Source organism: Bombyx mori, chromosome 24 (assembly GCF_030269925.1).
Source record: "Bombyx mori chromosome 24, ASM3026992v2".
NCBI classification, from domain to species: domain Eukaryota; kingdom Metazoa; phylum Arthropoda; class Insecta; order Lepidoptera; family Bombycidae; genus Bombyx; species Bombyx mori.
Genome location: NC_085130.1, coordinates 2,161,416 through 2,187,688, shown reverse-complemented (window position 1 = coordinate 2,187,688; position 26,273 = coordinate 2,161,416). Strand labels below are relative to the sequence as shown.

General features: G+C 38.4%; 2 protein-coding genes and 1 long non-coding RNA gene across 4 annotated transcripts in view; 2 read left to right on the top strand and 1 right to left on the bottom strand.

Annotated features, from left to right (window-relative positions):
• Positions 1-14,117, top strand: part of LOC101739440 (limbic system-associated membrane protein) — a 170,795-nt gene extending 156,678 nt beyond the window's left edge. The window contains exons 6-14 of the mRNA XM_012688332.4: positions 620-756; positions 2,449-2,564; positions 4,235-4,382; positions 4,950-5,040; positions 5,775-5,913; positions 7,878-8,033; positions 8,635-8,809; positions 9,747-9,773; positions 10,827-14,117. Of these exons, the coding sequence (XP_012543786.3) occupies positions 620-756; positions 2,449-2,564; positions 4,235-4,382; positions 4,950-5,040; positions 5,775-5,913; positions 7,878-8,033; positions 8,635-8,809; positions 9,747-9,773; positions 10,827-10,921 (1,084 nt within the window). The 3' untranslated portion in view covers positions 10,922-14,117. The remainder of the gene's footprint in view (positions 1-619; positions 757-2,448; positions 2,565-4,234; positions 4,383-4,949; positions 5,041-5,774; positions 5,914-7,877; positions 8,034-8,634; positions 8,810-9,746; positions 9,774-10,826) is intronic.
• Positions 4,769-5,781, bottom strand: LOC134201232 (uncharacterized). Its single transcript, XR_009976421.1, has 2 exons — positions 5,223-5,781; positions 4,769-4,885 (listed from the first exon to the last, which is right to left on the bottom strand). It is a non-coding gene; the product is annotated as an uncharacterized LOC134201232 (long non-coding RNA).
• A 1,124-nt stretch (positions 14,118-15,241) lies between the features above and the next one.
• The window catches only part of LOC101745805 (proton-coupled amino acid transporter-like protein pathetic), a 39,496-nt gene continuing 28,464 nt past the window's right edge, over positions 15,242-26,273 (top strand). Inside the window, exons 1-5 of one of the 2 annotated variants that reach the window (XM_038019709.2) lie at positions 15,242-15,424; positions 19,095-19,195; positions 20,487-20,631; positions 23,885-24,015; positions 26,143-26,200. In XM_038019709.2, the coding sequence (XP_037875637.1) occupies positions 15,410-15,424; positions 19,095-19,195; positions 20,487-20,631; positions 23,885-24,015; positions 26,143-26,200 (450 nt within the window). In that variant the 5' untranslated portion in view covers positions 15,242-15,409. Of the gene's footprint in view, positions 15,425-19,094; positions 19,196-20,486; positions 20,632-23,884; positions 24,016-26,142; positions 26,201-26,273 lie in introns of those variants that run through there. The other variant, XM_038019710.2, reaches the window with a different exon arrangement.

Genomic DNA, 26,273 nt, shown 5'->3' with positions numbered 1-26,273 from the left:
CCCCGTGAGCTCACCTACACGTCAAGGAGAAGGTGAAATAGCCTCTCAAGGCTATCAGCATAGGAAGGATAAAAAAAATCGCGCTTTCCTTTCACATTTTCTTTATTTACCTAGCTTACCTAGCGATTCACGAAATTTTGCGCATACGTCTCTGGGAAAGATGGTTTTTTATTGCCTGTATAGGCGAACACGAGCATACAGCTCTGCGCGACCTGGAGTTAGGTAGTCACCGTCGCTCATAGACTTCAGCAATGGCAGGACCAACGCCGAGCCACTGCCTACTAGTAAAGACTCCATACATCTCGCTTGCAGAAGAAAATATCATAGAACTTGAGAAAAGCCGTGGAAGGAAATTCTTTCTAGAGTCGTGGTAAAAATAATCTCTGGAATCGCACTGTGAATGAACGCAGCGTTTTGTCGCTAAATATCGACTAAAAGTTTCAACAGTCGATATGTATGTAGATTGGTAATGAGCAAAATCTTAATTTATTCGGTGTTAAAGTCATAATTAATCGATAGTCCCTGTCAAAAGGGCTATCAGAATAAAAACGATTTTAAATTTATGGGAATGTGGGTAGATTTTACATTGTTCGTATTTCAATGAACCGTTTGATTTTAGTGTACCAAACTCCAAGGACTTGCTGATCAAGGACGTGAGCGCTACGGACGCCGGCGTTTACCGATGTGAGATTGTCCAGGATACACCTGTTAGCATCAACCACACTCTAGAAGTATTACAGGCTCCGGTTATAGAGAGTGAGTAGTTTTCTTTTAATTTATTTATACCCTCAGATTTGCAGGTAATGAATGACTATGAGATTGACCCACCACGCCCACTCAAAATGACGCAAACAAATACGGTTTCCGGCTTAGAATTAGACTGAGTCATATTTCCCGTCGGTGGTGTAAAAAGAGCTTCTTGTGGCTACCATCTTAGGTCAACGATGACCCAAGGAAAGTTGACGTCAATTAGGCGGCTGGTCGTAAAACTCATGACAAATACCCATGCAGCATGCAAGGGAACATGCTGCGAGGACCATACATAATGTGGTATAAGAGCAAGGAGAAGAAGACGACTGGCTACCACTACGAAAACCGCCATCTTGAGATATGAGCTCCAAGTCTCAATTGTATTCAATCACGGCTGTGAGCGACCTCACACACAAGTGCTTCGCGGTCGAACAAATAGGCAAGATAGTTTTTTTATTGCTTAGTTGGGTGGACTAGCTCACAGCCCACCTGGTGTTAAGTGGTTATCGGAGCCCATAGACATCTACAACGTAAATGCCACCACCCACCTTGAGATATAGGCTCCACTATCACCAACGCTGGAGGCTGCGAAGATGAGATCCGAAGACGTTGCGCCGTGACAAGATCCTCAGTTGAGAGGCTAACAAAGATTTGGAGAGACCGCAGAATAACCAAAAATACAAAAGTTCGGTTAATGAGATGCCTGGTCTTTCCAATCTTTCTGTATGGGGCTGAGACGTGGACGCTGAGGATGCAGGACCGTCGTAAGATCGACGCACTAGAAATGTGGTGTTGGAGACGTCTCCTCAGAATTCCGTGGACCGCGCACCGTACCAACATTTCGATCCTGAAAGAGCTCAACATCAAGGAGAGACTATCGTCAACAGTCCAATTACGAATCCTCAAATTCTTCGGGCACATCACTCGTAATGAGGACTCCATTGAGCGGTTGGTGGTGCAAGGGAAAGTCGAGGGCAAAAGATCTCGCGGACGATCTCCAACACGATGGACCGACCTCATAAAATCTGTTACTCACTCCAACATAAATACTTGCTCTCACTCTGCGAAACATCGTGCCACATGGCGTCGCATCGCGAGAGCATCGGTATCGCAGGATCCGACTGATGCATGACCACGACCACTCTGTCAAGAGTGTACGAATAGGAAGAACCTTGAGATATGAGTTCTAAGGTCTCAGTATAGTTACATCAGCTGCCCCACCCTTCACGGCAGATATAGGCGGGGTGGTGGTACCTACCCGTGTAGACTCACAAGAGGTACTATCACCAGTAAAAAATGATCCCGATTAAAAATGGTCCCGAACCGTGCGGATTTACAATACCGCAAGTGTTGCGTTGTGGTAATTGAGCGTGGACTGTATTTATTGTTTGAGAATTGAAATATTTATTGTATCTTTAGATGAAAAACTAACAACTTAATTTAAAAAAAACTATAAAATTTATGTGTTGCTCTTTGCGGCTGGATTTGAAAGAGGTTTTGTGTCATGGCGGACGTCACTCACTGACATTTTTACGTTCAGAAACTGAACAGCGAGCAATTATACAAATTTAGGACACGTTCGATCGTGAACTGGTGTTAAGGCAATTTGTTTCACGTTGGCACAGTCGCTACATCGACGAGTACGCCAAACGTCTTTCACTTAAAGCCAATAAATAGGAAAACCTATGTCATTTACAGATTTGACAGCTACCAATGGCGGGTACGTGGTGGAAGGGTCGAATCTCCTGCTGACTTGCAACGTCCACGCTACTCCAGCACCACAGATTATGTGGTCCAGGGAAGTTGCGAATGTCGTGAGTATCGATGAGCATTTGAACGTATTATAATATAAACGATTAGGTATCGGCTTTTTTACGACAATTCTGCCTTTTAATAAGTTTCCGAAATTTTGGCGCGTTGCAAGCGCTATAAGCCGCGCCAATAAAGAAACGAATCGAAAATGGCGTCTATGTACCTGCACTGACAGATGGTAGGGTCAACAAATAAAAAGAAATATAGAAAGAAAAAGTTGTTTATTGCAAAAGATATATAAAAAAATAAATTAGAATGTACTTTACTTTACTTTATGCCCTGGCAGAGGGGGAGGTCTCTCATCTGGGATGCAACTTGCGTAGACACTTTTGCTGCCAGTCATCTAAATCGCACAACTCGAAAGTGAAAAAACTCACTCAACAACAAAGTCAGAACTGTTTTTTTTGCATGCAGTACGCGCCGTGTGCGACTAAAGACAGCAATAGTTTAGAGTGAGAGTGCACGATCGCCGCCGCCATTTTAGATTCGTTTTTTTATTGGCGCGGCTTATACTACGATCGCAAGTAGATTGAAAACTGCGGGTAGGATTGTTAGGAGCAGACAGAGTGTCTGATCTCTTTCTAGTCAGTTTTACCATTTAAACTCGATGATTAACAGTAACAATCTTTTAACCTAAGCCTAAAATCTATAATAGCTATGAAGTTATGTGCTCGACATTTCAAATTTTCCTCCTAAGCAATTTTAGGGTCTATAAGGTGTCTCGAAAACATTTCTTGACATTGATACGAGCCCTAAATGTTCACTGTATATTTTTAGATCGAGGTTCTTCAACTCTAAATTGAAAAAAATGAGTGGATGAAGGGAACATGATACAACATATTACTTATAAGAAAACGGGCAACGAAATTTGTTATTTGTACTTTTTCTTCGTACATAACTTCTTCATCACATGCAATTCAAAAAATAACCTTTAAACCCAAAGTTTTAAGGTCCAATATAGGCACACACTTACATGTAAAAACTAATAAATCTTTAACCCTTTCATCCACTTATGACTTCAATTAAAAATTGTGCACGTTTATAGCGGCATCCAAGATCTTTAGCGAGATTCATCGAAAATGCCTTAAGCCTTTGCCACATTCTTTTCAATTGATCCAAGCCAAAGAGTAGAGGAAGTCGGATAGTAAAATAGTTAGTTTACCAATACGACCGATTAAGAGAAAGCCGTAAAAAGTTTGAATCCCAAACAAGAACTAATTAAAGGAGTGGATCTGTTAAGTTTTTTCTTACCCAATTCTGTCAATGGTTATAATAAACGCCGCCAAACAAGATTTTGTTCTGTTTTATTGATAGACAAAAAATCTTTAAGAAAGATACTCTGAGCGGGAATAGACTCAGTGGTTCAAAGTCATTAATTGAGGAAGCCAAATGGATTTCAATTCATTTTATGTCATCCGTGACTTCCGTTAAGAACAGACTATGGTATTAAATAACTTGCTTAAAAAAAAAAAAAAATTTGAGAAAAAACAAAAAAAGGCCGCTGAGTTTGTTTCGCCGGTTCTTCTCAGAACTGTAGCTTTTTTTGGAACCGGTGGTAGAGTTAACATTGTTAATTATATTTTGACATTCAACAGGTGTGTTATGCTGACATCTAAGTTGAAATAAATGATTTTGAATTTGAATTGAATTTTGCTTGTTTTTTTTTTACCAGAACGAGCGACTTCGCGAGAACGACGGAGAATTCACCGGGAACAGTCTCTACATCAAGAACGTGAAACGAGAGGAATCCGGGAAGTATTACTGCTATGTGTTGAACGCGCTGGGGCATACGCAGGCTGAAATAGATGTCCATGTTGTTGGTAAGTGCTGGCTTCTGTCGCAGCTTCTTCTTCTTGCTAGCTTTTTCCCGGTCTAATGTCAGGGTCTGCTATCCTACTTAAAGTCACCCATTTTACCCAGTTTTCGACATCCTTCTGGGTGAGGTTATTCTCCTCCATATCCGCCTTTACCATATCTTCTTCAGGCTTCTGTCGCAGCTAATAGAGGAAAATCTCAGTCGTTTAATATAACGAATCAAACTGTTACACATTGTTGTTACATATTATTTTTGAGATACAGGTTTCATCAGCTAGTTCAAGTACAGATGCAAATTGTGATTGTGTTTCCACTTCTAATGTTAACTTATATGCTATTGGATCCTAAAAGAAACAAACAGATTGGTGGTGAAGCAATAAAATGTCTCATCCTTTGTCCGGATAGTTTATTTGTATGTACATACTGCAAAAGTTAGAGGATTTTCATAACGTTTCCAGGAGTTCAAATACTCCAGGTGTTTAAAGGTCCACAATGGAATCTTGCTTGGCTGGAACGGATAGAAAACTTGCTCTAGTTTCGGATCCATAATAAAAAAGGTTTTTTTTTTTCAGGGAAACCACGCGTCCACGTTCACAAGACCAGAGTGAATTCGGCCATCAACATCGAAGCGGTATTGCAGTGCACAGCTCACGAGGAACCAGAGTAAGATCATTCAAATTATCGAGTTGTAAATGTGTGTCTAAATTCTGGGTACCCATTATTGTTTTAAAATAGTGTGACGTCATAAATGCTGACGTCACTATCTACCATATCTAGAATCAAACAACCCGAATAATTTACGGTGGAAGCACGAATGAATTCTCGACCTTTTGACTAGACCTCACCTCTAAACTAGAGCTATGACTAGACCTTTGTCTTTGTCTTGTCTTGTTCTTGACAAAGGTCAAGAATTCAAGGGTTCTTCATTCTTCTTCAAATCGTATCCGGATACCGTGGTAAGAGAATCATTAACCACTTTACCAATATGGTGGCCGCCGGTAAAAGTCATCACTCCTCCTTCCCACAAGTATCGTAAAAGTCCACTAAGTAGTTCGTTTTCAAATGATTCTTGTCCACCTGATGGTTGTCTGGAAGAGATCGCTCTTAGCGATAAGACCGCCAATTGTACTTTTTGTGTTTAATGTATCGCACTGTTTATTTGTTTTTTGGTATACAATAAAGAATACTCTCTCTTTCTAAGGGATTGACCTGAGAATGGACAACGGCAATCACTGATAATTTTAACAACGGGCCGGCACATACCCGGGTCTTTCTGACTCGAAGGAGTTTTACCGGTTTGAAGGATGAGACAGCCGATAAACAGTTTAATTGAGATTTCGATCTCATGTCCCAAGTTGGAGCAACATTAATTACATTGCCCTTAACCTTACTTCCAGCCTTCACATGCGGTGGTACAAAGACGGAAAACTGATTGAGGATATCTCCACGCAGTACACCGTCTCCACTAACGGTCACCACTCCAATTTGACTGCCACTCCGCTAACGTCACTGGACTTCGGGACTTTCACTTGCGAGGTGAGCTTTTGGAAATCACCGGTATATTTCTGAGTTGAGCTTGGGGCGCTAAACGATTTGTTCCAACTTCGTGTATGACCAGAGAACAGCATCGAACTGATTCATGAACTCACGCGTTGACTGACTCAGTGGTGCAGTATTTAACGGCCTGGACTATTGCGCCGAGGGTCATGGGTTCGATTTCCGCATTGGACAAACATTCGTGTGATGAAGACGTTTCTTAGCCTTTTGTCTGGGTGCTTCTTATCGATATATGTATATATTTAAACGTTTATATATGTATAGTCTCTGGTATCCATAATACAGGGAATATTAATTGGAGGTCAGCTGATGACCGCGTGTGATATGTTAAGTTTTCAATAATATATTTAATACGAATATAATTTTTTTTTTAACATTTTTGTGTACTATAACCACAGTGAAATGCAAATCGAAAAACTCAAAAACGGATGGAGTAAAAGAAACATCAAAAGATGGAACAGAAAAAGTACTTAACTTACTTCACGTTGCAATAGATATATGGAGATACAACCCAATGAGGCCGGCAAATTTGTAAAACTCACGCCAAATCCCTATACAGCGTGATAAGAGAACATGCATAAGGTCATTAAGATGAATATTAAATAATCGCCACAACCAGCTGGATAACGCAAACTTCTATAGCCGTTGAAGTCCTCATAAAATCTTGCTCAGACACAACTAATGGTCTAGTTCAGAGGTCGGCAAAGGGCGGCTCTTTGAACCCTTGAGTGAGGCTCTGGCACAAATATCTTACGGGCTTGCCCAGCCTCTAATATTATCCGGCTGTGGACGAAAAAGCCGGTTAATAGTATGCACCCCTGACTGATATCAATTATTATATCGACGCTTGAAAGGCAGACGTGACTAAGCGACAATGCGTGAACTTTACAGTAGACTAATTTGAAGTTGAAATACCTGAAAAAAAAATCTATTTTAACGAATCTAACTGTAAGATTGAAATTATTTTAATAGACCTAGAAATATAGATTTTTTGCGCATCGAATATGGTTATTGCCTATCATTTATGTATAAAGCAGTTATTGTCGCTTAGTCACGTTTGCCTTTCAAGCGTCGATATATATTAATCGAAGCAGTATACAATATAGCATTTATTTTATGATTTGCAATAATAAGTGCTTATTACATTTACAAACAGATTTGGCTCTCAATTATTTTAAGTCGTTTTAACTTGCTTAATTGGCTCTTTGGCTAATAAGTTTGCCGACCACTGGTTTAGTTGAACCGGTATTCCACATAGTTGTAAACTCAATTAGGTCACACACAGTCATCTGGCCTCAAACTAGAACTCCTTGTTCTATGGGAAGAAACGTTTAAATATTTATACTTATCGACGAGTGAAATGGTATTTGGTTTAAGCGGCTATTCGATTAATACGCTACATTTATCTTTGTCATTTAAGGTGCGTTTTAATTTGTATAAGTATCAACAGTTCGATAGTTTTAATTTGTTTTAGTTTAAATTAAGTTCACCATCCAAATAGCTGAAGAAGTGTTTTTGTTATGATTTTTTTTCCAAGTCTTAAACTTTAAATAGCTCTCCTGTGAAGTTGCAAAAATGTCCCGTGAAGATGTCCTGTGCAGTTGCGAAAAATCCAGACAAAGAGCAGTTATATGAAATTTATTTTTATTGCTTAGGTGGATGGACGAGCTCACAGCCCACCTGGAGTTAAGTGGTTACTGGAGCCCATAGACATCTACAACGTAAATGCGCCACCCATCTCGAGATATAAGGTCTAAGATCGCAGTATAGTTACAACGGCTACCCCACCCTTCGAACCGAAACGCATTACTGCTTCACGGCGGAAATAGGCGGGGTGGTGGTACCTACCCGTGCGGACTCCCAAGAGATCCTACCACCAGTAAATACATCGCAAAAGACCACCTAACTTTTCTCTCCAATAATACTCATATTTTAACTTTCAGGCGGAAAATCTTCATGGCAAGCACAACAGATCCATTGAGCTTGTACAGAGCCCCGTGATTGAAGACGTTTCAGCCGACGGACCCAAGGTCTCTTGGACTGTTCAGTCTCATCAGCCTCTCGAAGAATTGGAACTTCAGCTTAAGCCTCTCAATGCGGTAAGACTACACAATGGCTACTATTAGCATAACGATGAAATTGATTTTTTTTTTTTAAAGCTTAGTTGGGTGGACGAGCTCACAGCCCACCTGTTGTTAACTGCTTACTGGAGCCCACAGACATCTACAACGTAAAAGTTGCCACCCACCTTGAGATAAAAGTTCTAAGGTCAGGGAAATAGGCAGGGCGGTGGTACTTATCCGTGCAAACTCACAAGAGGTTCTACCCTCAATAATTACGCAAATTTATAATTTTGCGGGTTTCATTTTTATTACAGTATTTTGTTATTCCTTCACCGTGGAAGTCAATCGTTAACATTTGTTCAGTACGTATTTCATTAGAAAAATTGGTACCCGCCTGCGGGAATCGAACACCGGTGCATCGCTACATACGAATGCACCGGACGTCTTATCCTTTAGGCCACGACGACTTCATTATTAATTTAATGCGAAAAGTCGATTTGTTAAGTACGTATTTCATTAGTTTCTGCTGACCATACTTTTGGTGGGTAGGATTCGAGTATACCCTGGCGCCTCATCCTTTAGACCACGGCAGCTTACCAGAATTCTACTGACAGTCCAAACTACCAACCCTCCCCAGGCCGGTTCCAGCTGGATACGCTACAATGTGCCGCTACCAAAGCCGAATGGTCACCGTTACGAGATCGTGCACAGAATAGAGAACGACGTCAAGGCCGGGAAATACGAGGTCATGGTGAAGGCCAGAAACACCCACAGCTGGGGCAGCGCCCCAGAACCCGTAACCGTCGATGTCGGTGAGTGCGAAATCAAGTCGAGGGATGATAATGCTATTTGGCTTAAGCGACGCTTTTGCAACTTTACATGAGAGCCATTTATAGTTTACTAGTGGTCCCGCAGTAGTCGAAATCCCGACTATAATTAATTGAAATTATAAGTTTGAGAATTATTATGGTTCAATTGTCAAAAACTATTATACTTCTATAATCACAGATCTCGCCAAGACTACACTGTAGACAAATAATATTAAAGATAAACAATATTAACTTATTTTCAATTTGACCACAGACTTTAAGCAATAACAAAAGTTTGACAATAAACATAGAGAATAAATATGTGTGTGTGTAAAATGCATGGTAGTGTGTGTAATGTTTTTTTATTGATTTAATATATTAGTAATGCATAATTTAAAAAAAAAATTAGCATTGTGCCCTCCTTCACTGTAGGTATTCTCTATAAGTGTGAGAAATTACATAATCCTCCGTCCGCGCAATTTTCGTAAAAAGGGATACAAAGTTTTTGCTTCACGTATTAATATTATATAGTTAATTTGAAAAAAATATCATTTCTGCTATTTGAATTGAGTAAACTTAATTGAAGTTAAATTAAAAACATCGAAATGTTTATGCTAATACTTTTTTTTATTGCTTAGATGGGTGGACGAGCTCACAGCTCACCTGGTGTTAAGTGGCTACCGAAGCCCAGAGACATCTACAACGTAAATGCGCCACCCACCTTGAGATATAAGTTCTAAGGTCTCAGTTTAGTTGTAACGGCTGCTATACCCTTCAAACCGAAACGCATTACTGCTTCACGATAGAAATGAGCAGGGAGGTGGTACCTACCCGTGCGGACTCACAAGAGATCCTACCACCAATTTTACTATCGCCATTTTTTGTATTGTTTGAAGTATGATTTTATTTTGGCTTTTTTTCTTTCATTTTACATCAACAGAAGAATCGAGCATCCGGTCTGCTTCAGGTAATTATATTTTCAATTATTTTGTGTTTGTTTTTTTGAATATAACATACATAAGTAGCAGAATAATAAATTTAACATATCTCACAGTGTTTCCAGACAACATTAGCCTCCCCTAATACCTAGCTATATATGACTATAAACTATGAGTGTATTTCCCAATACTTATACTTCAGACTAGTATTTACATCAATTAATATAATCATTAATTAACCGGCTTATTAATTGACTGACCCTATGGTGCATTAGTCGCGCGCCCTTACTGTTGCGCCGTGGGTCGCGGGCTCGATTCCCACGTCGGGCAAACATTTACTTCCTATTTTTCTGTATTTATTAGCTATATATGTGTATATTTAAACGTATATAAGTATGTGTATCAGTGTCCGGTATCTATAACACAAGGAATCCTAAATACCGGATAACCGTGCGTGGTTTGATCCCAGCTATTATTATTACTATTAGTTATTATAAATAATTACAATTTACAAAGTTGAAATCGTGAATATTCGACCTAATATCTCTACCTATTCTGAGTTCAATATAGATACTACATTACTGTCATTTACTGTTCTTGACAGTGAGTAGTTCTATTTTTCTAACTGGCAAGGTAAAGGTATCATACCATACAGCTTAATCTTTTGTATATTCTTTTTTACAAATAATTTTATGGAGTGAAATAAAATGAAATTGATTAATTTGACACATTAATCAATTGGTATGAAATTAAATGAAATGAGATGAGTGAGATGATATGGGATGAAATAGAATCTCAGTAAAATGGTGATTATTTAAGTACTGATACTTTTTCACTAGACTTATTAGAGGATCCCGAGAAGTTACGTCCAGCGGCTTTGTTTCATTTTCCTACATTTGTGCACTACAAAATAGTTAATAAACCATCGTTATTACACATTTAAACCTGAAGAAACACTAAATAGACAAAATAAAGCAAATCACACCACTTGGCTCCTCGCGTTCCTGCCAAAAAGTCCCGAGGTCATTTAATTTCATTACTGCTCTTGACAGTGAATTCTAATGACGTTTTTTTTTTTTCAGTTTTCGGCGGCAACTTGAGCAACGGTAACTCCAATCGTTTCACCTCCTCGATCCTGTCTTCATTCGTGATGTATCTCTTAGTCCGGATGTTTTAATCTAACAACAGCCCTAGCCTAACTTATTTATTGTTAGTAACTATTAAAATATATTCCCGTTTATCGGGTATGTTTTTTTTTTTCTTACACTTCGTAGCTTCTTGTGCTGTTGTCCTTTGTCTAGTTTCTAGCATGCTGTTAAAATTACGAATATCGCTTTTTTTTAAAACGCTATTTCACTTTGTGGTTTGACGTTTCGGGTTTTCTAAACGTTCGCTGTAATTCGAACTGTCAGTGTACGTCAATGTCAAATCTGTCAAACCGATGTCAAGACAGAATGTATTTTAGTCTGGCGTGTCATAATAAATACATACCTATTCCCCAATTTAAAACGTTCAGCCCATGAAATACGAATAATAATGGATGTTTTTTTTTCTCTTAATCGAAAAAAATAAATTACGCTTCGGTTTTATTCGGGATCTAGCTCCCTTCATTTTCAACAATCTTATTAATGTACAGTAAATAAGGAATATTTTATTTTAATTGATATAATTTAAGAAACGATGAGAATGCAATGCTACTTAATCGGGAAAGATGACCACTGAAAAATTCCGTATTTATAATGTTAACAAAAAAATAAAACACTATGCATTTTCACGAAACAGCTTTTATTTTGATTAGAATTATTTAATTAAATTAATAGGCGAACCATTTTTTTATGTTTATTTATACATAATATATTATGTAAATACTTTATTATTACTTTGATTTGTTCTATTGAATGTTAGTTTTAATTTTTATATAGGCGAAAACAAAGTGTACCTAAACACACAAAACTGGACAAAAAATCTAACGTTTTTTTTAAAGTTTGTTAAAATTCATGATAATCTCTAATATCATTTAATATACTAAGCATTTACTAAACAAACGACTTTATCATCATTCAAAACAATAGTTATGATAATTAATTATAAATATTAATAAATTACGTCTTAAATGACGTTTATTTTAACTGTTTTAATATATATTATATATATATATAATTAGTTCTTCTCATTTAGTTTTTAATAGAAGGTAATTATTACCAAAGCGTATTTAAGAATCACATATTAATTTTTAGTCTTTAAACAATAACAATGTCAACAAGGAGGACCGGGCCAAACTCAGCGTGTCAGAAGAAAATCTATGTAAAGTTTTTTTTTTACACGAAATTAATTGAATTAACGAAATTAATTGTACTTAAATTTTCGATAGAGAGTTCGGATGGTTATTAATTTAAAATTTATATGTGTTGTTACATTGATTAGTTCAGTTTCCGTAAGCAAACCGTGCCTTATCAAAATCTATGGTGTTGCATGAGGCTGATATAAAAAACTGACTCGATATTTAAAATCAATTGTCAACAATAATACCGCCGCACGAAATCGTTTTAGGTAAAATTTTAAACAGTAATTGGCAACACCGTTATAAAATTATTCGAAAGGAAAAAATTCTTGAAACGCTCTTAATGTATACAATACATGATTGCAATTGGAACTAACTCTAACTGTCTTTAAGACCATATCGAAGGGCGAAAGCTATTTGGTTTAATCGACATTTACCTATCTTTGTAGTAAATAAAGGTACGTTTTATTCAGTACTAGCTGACCCGGCAGACTTCGTAGTGCCTCAATCGATAAATAAAAGACCTAAACTTTATTTAATTCCGAGAATTTTCATATTTGTCTACCTTTTAAACCTCCTCTGGACTTCGACAAACAATTCAAGGCCAAAATTAGCCAAATCGGTCCAGCCGTTCTCGAGTTTTAGCGAGACTAACGAATAGCAATTCATTTTTATATATATAGATTAGTAGCATCAAAAAATTCGATGTTTTTTAATTTAACTTCAATTGAAGCTTACTCTAAACAGCTTAAGAAGTTTTTTTGTTATGAATTGTTTTTTTCGCATTTTAAACTATAAATGGCTCTCCTGTAAAATTGCAAAAATATCGCTTAAGCCATATAGCTTTTCTTTCGTCGATATAAATTGCTCCGTTTGAAGATTGAACTGTTTTGAAACCACATATATATCTGAGAAGGTGATATGAGTCTCCAATGCTAATTCGCTGAGGTAATTAAAGTTTAAACGGAGCCACAGAAAGACTTTTCGGGTAAATGAGATCATAAGAAGTCTAAAAAACTACACTAGGCAATCCAAATCCTACTTTTTCTACGCGTTTTAATAATAACTGAAAAATATCATATAAAATAGCATAACACTTAAATTATCTAGCTAAATAACAGTAGCTATAATAACGAGTGTCGCAGCTGCCATATTTACAACCGAATATCTCAAATAAGAAAACATTTTTTTTGTAATAGTTTATAAATAAATATGTGCCTACCAGTTCCAATGAGGTGCTTCGGAAAAATCTTCCATAAGAACGTTTTTTTTTTAATTTAGTAATATAATCAACTAGTCTTACAGTGTATTAATAATTAATCGCGTTTTTAGAACAAAAACCGAATTAGCGTGTTTTAGTCAAATTTCAATATTGTCAGGTTTTTAAAAGGGCTGAATTATAATTGTCTTCTAATTTCATTTAATGTCTCATCCGCCAATGGTGATTAAAAATTAGTTTTTTTTTAAATAGTTTATGTTTAAAAGAGATATAATAAAATAAAGTTGTTTCTGGAAATTTCGTTTCAAATATTATGATAATCCATACAATTTCAACTTGTGACGCTTGTTTTAGAGAGAGAGAGAGGGAAATATATTTCGATCTCTTCCTATAACGCACCCAAGTTGAACGGTCAATTGATTCCCGCTCAAACATTACGCTGTCAGTTGTTGTTCTAAATATGTGATAATCGAATTAGTCTTAAACAATATAGTTTTTTAATAAGCACCACTATATTATGCGTAGTTCGAATTCGTATTATGTAATTGTGTACTATGAAATTTATTGTAGATACCCTTGATTTTCAAGGAATCACTTTTATCGTACAAAAAATAATACATCAGTTGAAACAGTTATCGGAACGCATTGATTCATTACAAATTAATAAAATAATTGAATTCAAACTATTTGTAGTCGACATCTGGATCAAGTGTCTGTTTCAATTAATTGTATTATTTATAAAATTACAAACGAATCAAATATTTGTACAAAATTTGTGAACGCTTTTACGAAATTCCGTGCCTTCTACATAATGTAATGCGAAGGTGATATTTTTGTCTTAAATAAATGATTAATGTTTGTAAATACATTAAACGGGTGGTTTTATTTTTGTTTTAACTATTTATTTAGTACTAGCTGACCCGGCAGACTTCGTAGTGCCTCAATTGATGAATAAAAGACCTAAACTAATGTATAAAACAAAAGAAATACGTCTGATGGGAGACACATCAAAGGGAAAACAAAATTGTTATTTTTATTTAATTCCGAGCATTTTAATATTTATCTACCTTTTAAACCTTCTCTGGACTTCCACAAATAATTCAAGACCAAAATTAGCCAAATCGGTCCAGCCATTCTTGAGATTTAGCGAGACCAACGAACAGAAATTCATTTATATATATATATATATATATATACATAGATTATAATTCGGAATAATGTCATAGATGAGGTTAACGGTTAGTGAATTCAGCCAATAAAAATATTTCATTTCTTCAAAGATAATGCTTCAAACGCTATTAAACATTTATTTAGATAAAACCAAATTATTTTCTGATACTAAATTACTGGTTTTAACCAGTATATTTCTGTCGAGTAGTTTTCCAAATTGAAAATTGGGATTTTTGTTGTTAGATGAATTACGATTCGAAACCCAATCACAGTGGGTGCTCTATTCCTTTTTTTCTTTCCTAAATATGCTGATAGCCTTGAGAGGCTATTTCAGCTTCACCCTAGCGTGTAGGTGAGCTCACGGGGCTCAAAGGGGAAGTGTTGCTAACACTGGCCCTAGCAAGAGCAGTGCTTTGCAGAATCTACCACCGGATCTGAAACGCGACCCACTGAGAAGATCCGGCGAGAAACTCAGTGGACTGTGTCTATGGGTTTACTTTAATGTATGTCTATGGGTTAATTTACTCGGCGAGCCCTTCGTCGCAAGCGACGTGTTCGGCGAGGACGGTGACCAGAGTTGTATTCACGTAATGTTTATTGACGTATTAAGAAAATAATTTTCGTTTCAAACTGGATTTTACGGTCCTTTCCGATATTTACATTTTTACAATTCATGTCGCTCCAATACGTATCAAGGACGGCTCTTTTACTTCTGTTCATAACGACTTTCTCCTCTACTGCGGTCCACGGGCGCCTTTAAAATCTTTTCGGACGACGGTCATAGAGATATTAAAAAATTATATATACTTATTTCTGTATAATATTCTTTAAATATATGATTTTGACTGGAAACGTCAATTCTGATTACTGCATTTTTCTTTTCTTGTAATAATGTTTTTTGTTTGCTATGTATCTGATTTACTTAAGGTTTAGTTGTCGAAAATAATTATCTCTCAAATTTGTTCACGTGTGAACGTTTCGTGATACCTTAGGCAATGGCTAATACGAATGTAAGTTAAAATTCACTTAATTTAGATCTAGATGAGAATCAAAAAGACTCTTCTTCTTATTTTTCTCCACCTTATCCCACTAGGTGACTAGGTGGGGTCAGCACAGCTAATTTCCCTATTCCATTCTCTTCTATCAGCCGTCATCTCAACACTCACTCCTCTCTCTCTCATATCGTCAATCGCACACTCCATCCATGTCTTCTTCGGTCTTCCCTCTACCTGGCACTACCATTTCCATAATCATAAAGTAGTATTTAGTATTAGGGGTCCGGGGTCTGATGATTGAGTCGACGAATGCTCCTGAGAATTATGAGTAAACGCGGATCCGGGTTCTTTACCCGATCATCTCTAAGACTAAGGTAATTGTGGTCCATCCACACGTACTCTCGGAAACAATGAAGGTGTTTATTTATTACTTATAAACCAATTCATGGCCTTTCTTTAACTGGTTACCGGAGTACACAGACGTCATCAACGTAAATGCCTTTCCTAACCGCCTTGAGATAAAAGTTCTAAGGTCTCAGTACAGTTACAACGGCTGCCGCACCCTTCAAACCGAAACGCATTACTGCTTCACGGCAGAAATAGGCGGGGTGGTGGTACCTGCCCGTGCAGACTCACAAGAGGTCCTACCACCAGTAATTACGCAAATTATAATTTTGCGGGTTTGATTTTTATTACACGATGTTATTCCTTCACCGTGGAAGTCAATCGTGAACATTTGTCAAGTACGTATTTCATTAGAAAAATTGGTACCCGCCTGCGGGATTCGAACACCGTTGCATCGCTAGATACGAATGCAACGGACGTCGTATCTTTTAGGCCACGACGACTTCAAGAAAATAAAAAGGAAATAGATTTATTGAGTTCTGTGAACTGCCTACGGTTCCATAGAAATCGCCAAATAAAATGGCTCCGAAACATCTTAACTGGTCATAAGGTGTCTTGTGAGCCAACACTGATAGGTACCACCACCCTGTCAATTTCTGCCGTGAAGCAGTAACGCGTTTCGGTTTGAAGGTTGGTGCAGTTTTTCATTGTCCTGCAAAAACTGAGAACTTAGAACTCATGTCTCAAAGCGTGCTGTGAGTCAGTCCACCTACCTCAGCAATTAAAACAAAACATGCTACCGAACAGCAAAGTAAAAGCCGAGAGAGAATCTGTGAAAAAGAAAAAACAACGAATATTTCAACTTATTCCTCGGTAGCCTAAGAGACCATTTATTCTAAGTACGACACGGCTTAGTAGATTAGCTCACGGGGCTCAACCTGAGAGAATTTGTTAATATTAGCCCTAACAAGAGCAGTGCTTCCTTGAATCTACCATCGGATCGGAATCGCGACCCACTGGTGGTAGGACCTCTTGTGAGTCCGCGCGGGTAGGTACCACCGCCCTACCCATTTCTGCCGTGAAGCAGTAATGCGTTTCGGTTTGAAGGGTGCGGCAGCCGTTGTAACTATACCTTAGAACTTTATCTCAAGATGGGTGGCGCATTGTAGATGTCTATGGGCTCCAGTAACCATTTAACACCAGGTGGGCTGTGAGCTCGTCCACCCATCTAGCAATAAAAAAAACTGAGAAGATCCAGCGAGAAACTCTGAACAATTAGAAATTATTCAGACAATGAATTCAATCAAAGAAAATGTTGAATTTAATTAAGAGAATTTATTCAATTTATTCATTATTATTCGTGAATTTAATCAAACTAGAGGCCCCGCAGTAGTCGAAATTCGACTATAATTAATTGGTATTGTAAGTTTGTACACTATTATGATTTTATTTTATACTTCTATAATCACAAATTTCGCCAAGATTACATTATAAAAAATATTAACAAAGACAAACAATATTTAATCTATTCTCAATTTGACGACAGACGTCAAGAATAAAAGTTTGACAATAAATAGTAGGCATGCGTGTGTGCGTCAAATACATGGTATGTAGTGTGTGTAATGTTTTCTTTATTGATTTAATGTATCTTTTATGCATTATTTTAAAAAAAATATTAGCATTGTGCACTTCTTCTATATATTCTCTATAAGTGTGGAAAATTTCATACTCCTCCGTCCGCGCAATTTTCGTAAAAAGGGATACAAAGTTTTTACTTCACGTATTAATATATAGATTCAGTTCGTATTACGTATTATTAATAACAAATAAAAGATGTATAAACATTTGTTGTGTTTCAAGTGGGAAGCGCGTAATCCGAAGCGTTTCGCCTAAAATTAAAATAAATTATAAGTTTATTCAATAAATACAATAACGTTGGTAATTTTCATTTAATAAACTTGTTGTTTAAATAATATAATGTATATCCAAATGTGTTTCAATGAGAATATTAAGAGTGAATGTCTAGAAACACGTGCAGGTGTTCCTTTAATATAATATTTATTAAATGATTATTGTTAAAGGAATGTAGTGTGATTAAGCCGGAAAATATGTTTTCACAGTTTTCAAAAACCGGATACCTGTTTTCCTTTCGTTTTGATAGGTAGTTGTTGCTTTTTTTTTCTAAGTATAATTCGTGGCGAAAAAATACTCCAAGGGGGCACGTAACTGCCCCCCTACCCAATTTTCAACTTAAACAGACGTGTAATAAAAACTTGTTGGAAATTATGAAATCGGTATTAGTACCAATGCGGTGGACCGACCAAATTAAAACTGCAGTGGGAGGTCCCCTAAATGAGTGCAGTAGAATGGCCTCGAGCAGGGAGAGATGGCGCGACATTGTGAGACGCATCAGGTCTGCCCCTTCCAACACTACATGACGATCACGACCACTCTGTCAAGAGTGACACGACTAAGAAGAAGATTAGTACTACGGCACCAAATTACTTTATAGTATACTTCGATAAGGCTATGCGTCATGATAATCGCCTTATCGTTGCCGCCGCTGGCTACTCCCCGAATCCTGATCACGCAGGAGCCAGTCACCGTCGACGCCCTAGGCACGTCCTTACGGATCCATCAGATCCAATTACCTTTGCATTAGACGTCTTTTTTTTATTGCTTGTAATGGTGGACGAGCTCACAGCCCACCTGGTGTAGGTGGTTACTGGAGCCCATAGACATCCACAACGTAAATGCGCCACCCACCTTGAGATATAAGTTCTTAGGTCTCAAATATAGTTACAACGGCTGTACATGTGGCATTACTGCTTCACGGCAGAAATAGGCAGGGTGGTGGAACCCACCCGCCCTAACTCTAGGAGTAGGCTTAGGAACCCCGGAAACCGTACTCATCGAACTCGACAAAGAGGCCACGTGCAACCTAACCCATGCATCAGCCCGCTGAGTTTCTCGCCGGATCTTCTCAGCGGATCGCGATTCCGATCCGGTAGTAGATTCTTTCGCGAAGCAATTGCTCTTGAGTTGTTAGGTTTCCTTCGAAGGCGCTCGGGCAGTTGTTAGCAAATCCCACCACTTCTGACTGAGCCTTTGCACGCCCACCTGTCCTGGTGAAACTGGAAAGGCCTCCGGGCAATTAATAATGTCTCGATAATAAAAAATAAAAAATAAACTTTATAACCTATAGAAGAACTGTAAAAAGTGAGACTTTAGAACTTATGTCTCAAGGTGGATGGCGGCATTTACGTTGTATTGTTGTCCACCTATCTAAGCAATAACAAAATACACAAATAAAATAAAATAAAAAATTCAAAACTTCTAGGCTCCATCTGACTCGACTTCTAAATATCAACTAAAAGCCACCGGGGAAGCCGCTAAGAATTATGATTTTACCAAAGCAAGACCGCCAGCCAAGACTACCAAGTATGTACTATGATTTTTTTTGTTTTAAACAATTTTAATGACGGTTTTTTTTTTTTTTTATTCCCGTATAGGCAGACTAGCATACGGCCCACCTGATGGTGAGTGGTTACCGTCGCTCATGGACGTCAGCAATGCCAGGGGCAGAGCCAAGCCGCTGCCTACCGTTTAATACTCTCCACAAGCCTCGTTTGAAGAAGGACATGTCTTGTGTGTTAGAGACGAATTAGGCCGTATTGAAATACTGAATTCATTTTATCAATGCAAATAATACGTAATAGGTAATAACGATAATAGGTGATACAGGTAACCTTCCTATAACATATCAACAACAAGATTACTAGATTTTTGTTTAAAATTATTTAGGTAATTACACTGTCCACTATTAACACACAATGCATGGGAATAACCGAAATTTTACTGCATATTTTTTATGTTTAATAGGTAAGAAATACTTACAGGCATAGTTCGGATGTTTCATTCAGAAAAATACTCTTCTTTTTGTACTGGCGTCTTATATAACGCGGTTGCGCACAACACGGGTCTTTGTAGGACGTATCTTATAGGAGGATTACCTGTAATAGGTCATTTAGTAACATGAGTTATTTTGAGTGAGGGAGGTAGAGATAGAGAGAAGGATGTAGTGCTGAAGGATAAAAGGGAATGCAATGTAGTTGACGAGGATGTCGAAGACAGAGTGAAGTGAAGGACTAAAGTAAGGAAAGCTGACCCCACTACCATGTGGGGTAGTGGGGTCAGACTGTGGAATTCATTGCCGGCTGACATCCGAGTTTGCAAGTCTGTTTCTGTTTTTAAATACAAGGTCAAACAATTCTATCTCTCATCAACCGAATAATCATTGTTCTATACTCTTCGTATATACTGTGTTACTTATAATATTTTGTACTCAAGTTTAACAATATTTGCTATGTGCATGTGCATTACTATAATTCTCGTGTTGTATTTGTGATTTTAACTGTTCTACACACACTCATCACTTTTAATTATTATTCTCATTATCCTCTCGCAGGTCTGCTGGAAGAGATTTCTTAAAGAAATAAGCAGTGCCTTTGTACATAATTTTCCTATTACTCTCAACTATGTTTTCTTTTTTGTGTGTACATAAATAAAAAAAATAAAAAAAGTGGGATATATAACTGGGAAGTGAGAGAGAGAGAGAGAGAGAGACAGAGAGAGAGAGAGAGAGACAGGTAGAGATAAAGAGAGAGATGAGGAAAATGGTATTAAGCTATGCTGTCGTTACCTATATACTCGTATATAATATTGTTTTCAGCGTAATAGAATCTATAGGGCATTTAATCAAAAGTTGCCTCGGCGGAGGGATCGTGGCCATACACGAATCGTATAAGCAATGCGGTCTATGGACAGCTTTCGTACTAAACTTCTTCCTGGGCTTCTGTGTCGCTTATTGCATGTATGTAAGTAGAAACGGTTTTAAATTTACGAATCTTCTCCGGATATTTCAAGCGTGCCCTGTGGTGTCTGTTGGAAGAGTAAACGTTTTGAGATGAGCAGTTCGAGATGACGGCCTCTTAAAAACGAGATTGGGATGGTCAGTCACACCAACTGGAGTAGAATGAGATCTATTAAAGGCAATTCAGTTACAGTGTTAGATATTAGCTGTGACTCCGAGGCTCAAGTATCGATCGCTTGACAATTAAATAATAGGTTAAAGAAACACACTTTTATAGAAAATTCAATTAAAGAATCGAAAATAAATTTATTGTAAAAAAACCGTGAATTTCGCAATTTTCGAGTTAATCTAACGTTTTGAAGGGGGCCAAAATCACGATCAAAGATTCCGGTTACATACAAACTAACATACGTATAAAAAAAACAAAAATTATTGTCTTTGTAGGCAGACGAGCATACGGCCTACCTGATGGTAAGTGGTCACCGTCGCTCATGGACATTAGCAATGCCAGGGGCAGAGCCAAGCTGCTGCCTACCATAAAGTACTCTCCGCAAGCCTCTTTGAAGAAGGACATGTCATAGCGCTCGGAAAACACCGTGGAGGGGAGTTTATTCCAAAGCCGAATGGTACGTGGCAAAAAAGATTTTTGGAAACGCACTGTCGATGAACGCAGCGTCTCCAGATAATATGGATGAACTCTGCTCCGATGGCGGGAGGTGCGATGATAAAAAAGAGCTGAGGGGATCATCTCGAATAATTCCTCAGAGCATTCCTCATGGACCATACGGTATAAAACACAGAGAGAACCGAATTCCCTCCGTAGACCCAGAGCTTCCAAGCGATCCGTGAGAGCAGGACTATCGACCATGCGAACAGCCTGTTTCTGTATGGAGTCAATTGGAAGTAGCTGGTATTTGGGAGCCCCGGCCCAGAGGTGAGAGCAGTACTCCACGTGAGGCCGGACCTGCGCTTTATAAAGCGCAAGTCTCTGTCCAGGCGTGAAATACCACTTCGCTCTGTTGAGGACTCCCAACATTTTAGAGGCCAATTTGGCTTTACCTTCCAAATGACTCCGAAACTGCACATCGCTCGAAATATCGACCCCTAGAATCCCGATACTCGCGGAAAGCTGCAGGGATACTCCTTGAAATTCCGGCGCCATGACAAAAGGGTTTTTCTTCGCAGTGAACGCGCAAGCCTGTATCGTCAATGGGTTGAACTGAACTGAATTCAGTTCACCCCACTTGGAGACCACTTCAGACACAAGTTTTAATCGCCTCTCGTGTACAACGCTTCGAGAGAGACTCTGATGGCCGATATATCGCGCATCTCCCGTATCATCCGCGTAGCAATGCATGCCATCAATAGATAGTATGCCATTGATATGCAGTATGAAAAGCGTGGGGGAGAGCACCGAACCTTGTGGAATACCAGCGTTGATGGTCATGGTATCGGAGCAGCAGCCGTCGATGACAACTGTGATGCTCCGTTCATCCAAAAAGCTAGCGATCCACTTGCAGAGTCCCTCAGGGATCCCGTAAGCTGGAAGTTTCGATAGAAGTGCCCTATGCCAGACCCTGTCGAAGGCCTTCGCGATGTCAAGGCTCACAGCGAGAGCCTCGCCCTTGCTTTCCAAGGCTTCAGCCCATTTATGTGTGAGGTATACAAGAAGATCGCCAGCTGAGCGACCATGACGGAAAGCGTACTGCCGGTCACTGCCGGTCACACAATTAATAAAAGCTGCTGGTATTACAGGATCACACATTGACTTTGAATAAACGTGGTATAAACTCGTAGGAGGTACTGAAAAGTCCTCGTTGTCTACACGATAAAACACCTGTCGTACTCATGTGAAGCGATACAAAAGATCGCATAGAAAAGGAACCTAAATCTTTTTTTTCTGTTGAATCACGTACTTAAGCACGTGTTCCCGAATGACATAATTAAAAACGTCATAATACCGTTTGATAAAAATCAAAATAAGCAAATCGAATTTGCATTATCAGTGGTGATCAGTCCTTGCCTAAGAGTTTTCGAGGTTTTTCGCTCACGTTGCGACAGTCACGAAAAACTACTAATCATCGGCAAATTAGAAGGAAAGAAACCAAGGGGGCGTAGTCCTATGCGCTGGTTCGATCGAATTAAGATGACGTCGGACTCCAGCATCAATGCCGCTATCCACTATGCAGAGGACAGGAATAAATAAATAAATAAATAAATAATAAATAAATATTTACTAACAATCACGCCACGTTAATTGGTCCCGTGATAAGTTCGTAAAGAACTTGTGTTACAGGTACCAGATAACGGATATAAATGTAAGATTTTTATTATACACATACATATATTTAATAGACATCCATAACCCTGGAAGAGACATTTATATTTATCATACAAATATCTTCCCTTGGCGGGATTCGAACCCGCGACCCCCTTGTGTAGTGACCATGTCACTTACCACTACATCAGACGGCCGTTAAAGGAAGAAAGGATTATTAAGGAAGGATGGAGGAACATAGTCCGAACAATAGTGCTCCGTAAAGGTCACGACACTCAGCACTGAGGAACACGATGTCAGGAGGAGAGCGTCTTTCCCGCAGGGGTGGGTAGCATAATCCTGCGTATTTTCCCCCGCAAACCAGTATCGTGCTCCGATTTGAAGAGTGGGGCAGCCGTTAGAGTTGTCATTGAAAAGTATGCTACTTAGGAAATATTGTATTAAACAGATTGAAACCCTGGAGTATAATCTCATTGGACATTGGCCTAGAGATGAGTATATATGGTATTGTTACGCCGGTAAGAGTAACGCCATCTATCGCCGAATCGTCGAACGAATACCGAAGGATCTAGTAGCATCTAGAACGCTCGAGATGTACAATGCCATCTATTGTCGGATATCGGAAATACGATACTGGATTTGTGTGGAATATTCGCGACGATTCTAGGAAATTCGTCTCGACTATAAAAGCGTTGCAAAGATGGCACGCAGTCAGTTAGTAATCGGAACTACTCGAAGCGAAACAGCGAACGGATCACCTGAAGCGAAGCGGAAGAAGCGAATTGAGATTTTTAAGGTGATTGTGAAGTGTTTTAAGTAGTCTAAGTGTTGAATACAGTTTTTAGTTTATACTTCGGTGGAATTTTGTTTATCCCGAACCCCAGCGCGTAACAGTATCATGAATGCTCCAAGCTTCTCCTTTATTCCAGTATATTGGAAATTTTAAGAGTATAAAACTAATAATGAAAAATGGTTGAAGATGCTGGCACGCTCTGCTCAGAGGATATATGGCAAAATCCAAGTACCTGCATTGTCATATCCTGATCTGGCTGAAGCGTCCCTAGCCGTCGGACCCTGGGACAACATGAGGAAATACAGCAAGTGTTTTCGGTAAAACATTTTGAAATGCTACTCATTATTTAGGTTAAATGAAACGATAAGCTAGATTAGAATAATTAATAATCATTATATCGATAAAATTTGTTTTTTTTTTTGTTGAAATTCGCAATGGCAATTTTAATGTTAAGTGTTTCGCCGAAATTGCGTTCTTTGTCTGATTCATATGGCCTAATTCTTTTTCACATTTAAGCTTATAAAACATATTTTTACGAAAGATGATAACCTAAGATGCAATTTCTGAAAAGGGCACACTTTTTGATAAAATGGTTTCCGAGATAATGAACTTTAAAATTTTTGGGGCCATATGAATCAGAATTAGGGATAGAAATGAAACTCTAGTTAGAAAAATCAGTCATATAGGTATGTTTTAAAATTAATTGCAGACTGATTTGTCAGTTAGTTACAAAAATAAACCTCAAGACATCGAAAATTTAGGGCTCGGAGAATCACTCTTAAAAAAGTTCCTGAAAGTAAAACCTTCGCGTCTTTAATGGTTATCAACAATTATGTATGACAATAAATTAAAAGACCCTCGCCAGTAAAACCCATCTTCTGTATGTACGAGTGGCCGTGACTATCAAAATAAATATATTTGGCTTCTTGAGCCTTACATTCATTAAAAAGGGTATATTTTCCCCATATATATATAATATTTTCCCCTATCTAATCGTTGGTAGCCATAGGGTCTATTACAACTACTCGCGGACCGGTAGGTGAGCTCATGGGGCTCAACCTGAGAGATCTCCTAACACTGACCTTAGCAAGAGCAGTGCTTCACTGAATCTACCACCGGATTGGAATCACGATCCAGCGAAAAACTCAGTGCGCTGTGTCTGTCGGAAAACGTTTAATCTGACATTGACCAACAACTGTACCAAGGTCCTATAGGACTTGCACTATTATCTAACGGCTTCTTACCTTAAATACCATGATGATGATACCATACCATGATAAATACCATTATCATGATAAATAGTTTTAATGTGGTCAAGATGATTGAGCGATGCTGTAAGGACCACCAAGCCGGTAGACTGCGTACCTTTTTTTTTTTTTTTTTTTTTTTTTTATTGCTTAGATGGGTGGACGAGCTCACAGCCCACCTGATGTTAAGTGGTTACTGGAGCCCATAGACATCTACAACGTAGACGCGCCACCCACCTTGAGATACAAGTTCTAAAGTCTCAGTATAGTTACAACGGCTACCCCACCCTTCAAACCGAAACGCATTACTGCTTCACGGCAGAAATAAGCAGGGCGGTGGTACCTATCCGCGCGGACTCACAAGAGGTCCTACCACCACCTACCACCTACATATTTATTTGTTTTCCGTAGCGGACATAAAGTTTTTGCTTAAAACCGACTGCCACACCTAGCTTGAATACTTCATTATATTATTGGGGTAGCACTTTATTACTTTCAAATTAATATAATAAAATGATAACAGATTGATTGGTATGTCTACGTTGGTATGCCTAATTCGGTATTATTGCATTTCTTAGACTTTTCCAAAAGAACGCTGTTGTTATTGCCTTTTGCTGTGTGTGAATGTCCAAGCAAAGTGGTGTTGGATACGCTCCATTTTTTTTTTTTTTTTTATTGCTTAGATGGATGGACGAGCTCACAGCCCACCTGATGTTAAGTGGTTACTGGAACCCATAGACATCTACAACGTAAATGCGCCAACCACCTCGAGATATAAGTTCTAAGGTCTCAGTATAGTTACAACGGCTACCCCACCCTTCGAACCGAAATGCATTTGAGGGCTTTTAAGGATCCTATTCTAAGGGATCCCCTAAATTAGTGCAGTAGAAAGGTCTCGAGCAGGGAGAAATGTGACCATGAAATGAGACGTGTCATATTTGCCCCCTCCAAGACTACGTGACGATCGCGACCACTCTGCCAATAGGGAGACGATTGAGAAGATGCCAAAAGCTATAGACCCATATATAAACCATGTATAGTTCTGCTATATATCACACAAAATCATTGGAAGAACCCGTTATATAATACTGTGTAAATATAGATGGTCGCATATTCAAATATTCGCAATCGCAAGATCGCAATATTTCTAAGCGATTCGTGGAAGATAATATTTTTTACACTGAGACGTTTTTTCAGATATTTGGTCGATTTAACTATTACGATGGATTTGTTTGGGGCCTGTTGCGTTTATCAGGTAAGGTATTTTTGTACCTTAGAGGTTTCACATATAGTATTACAATAATAATAAAAGCTTTGGGATTATATTC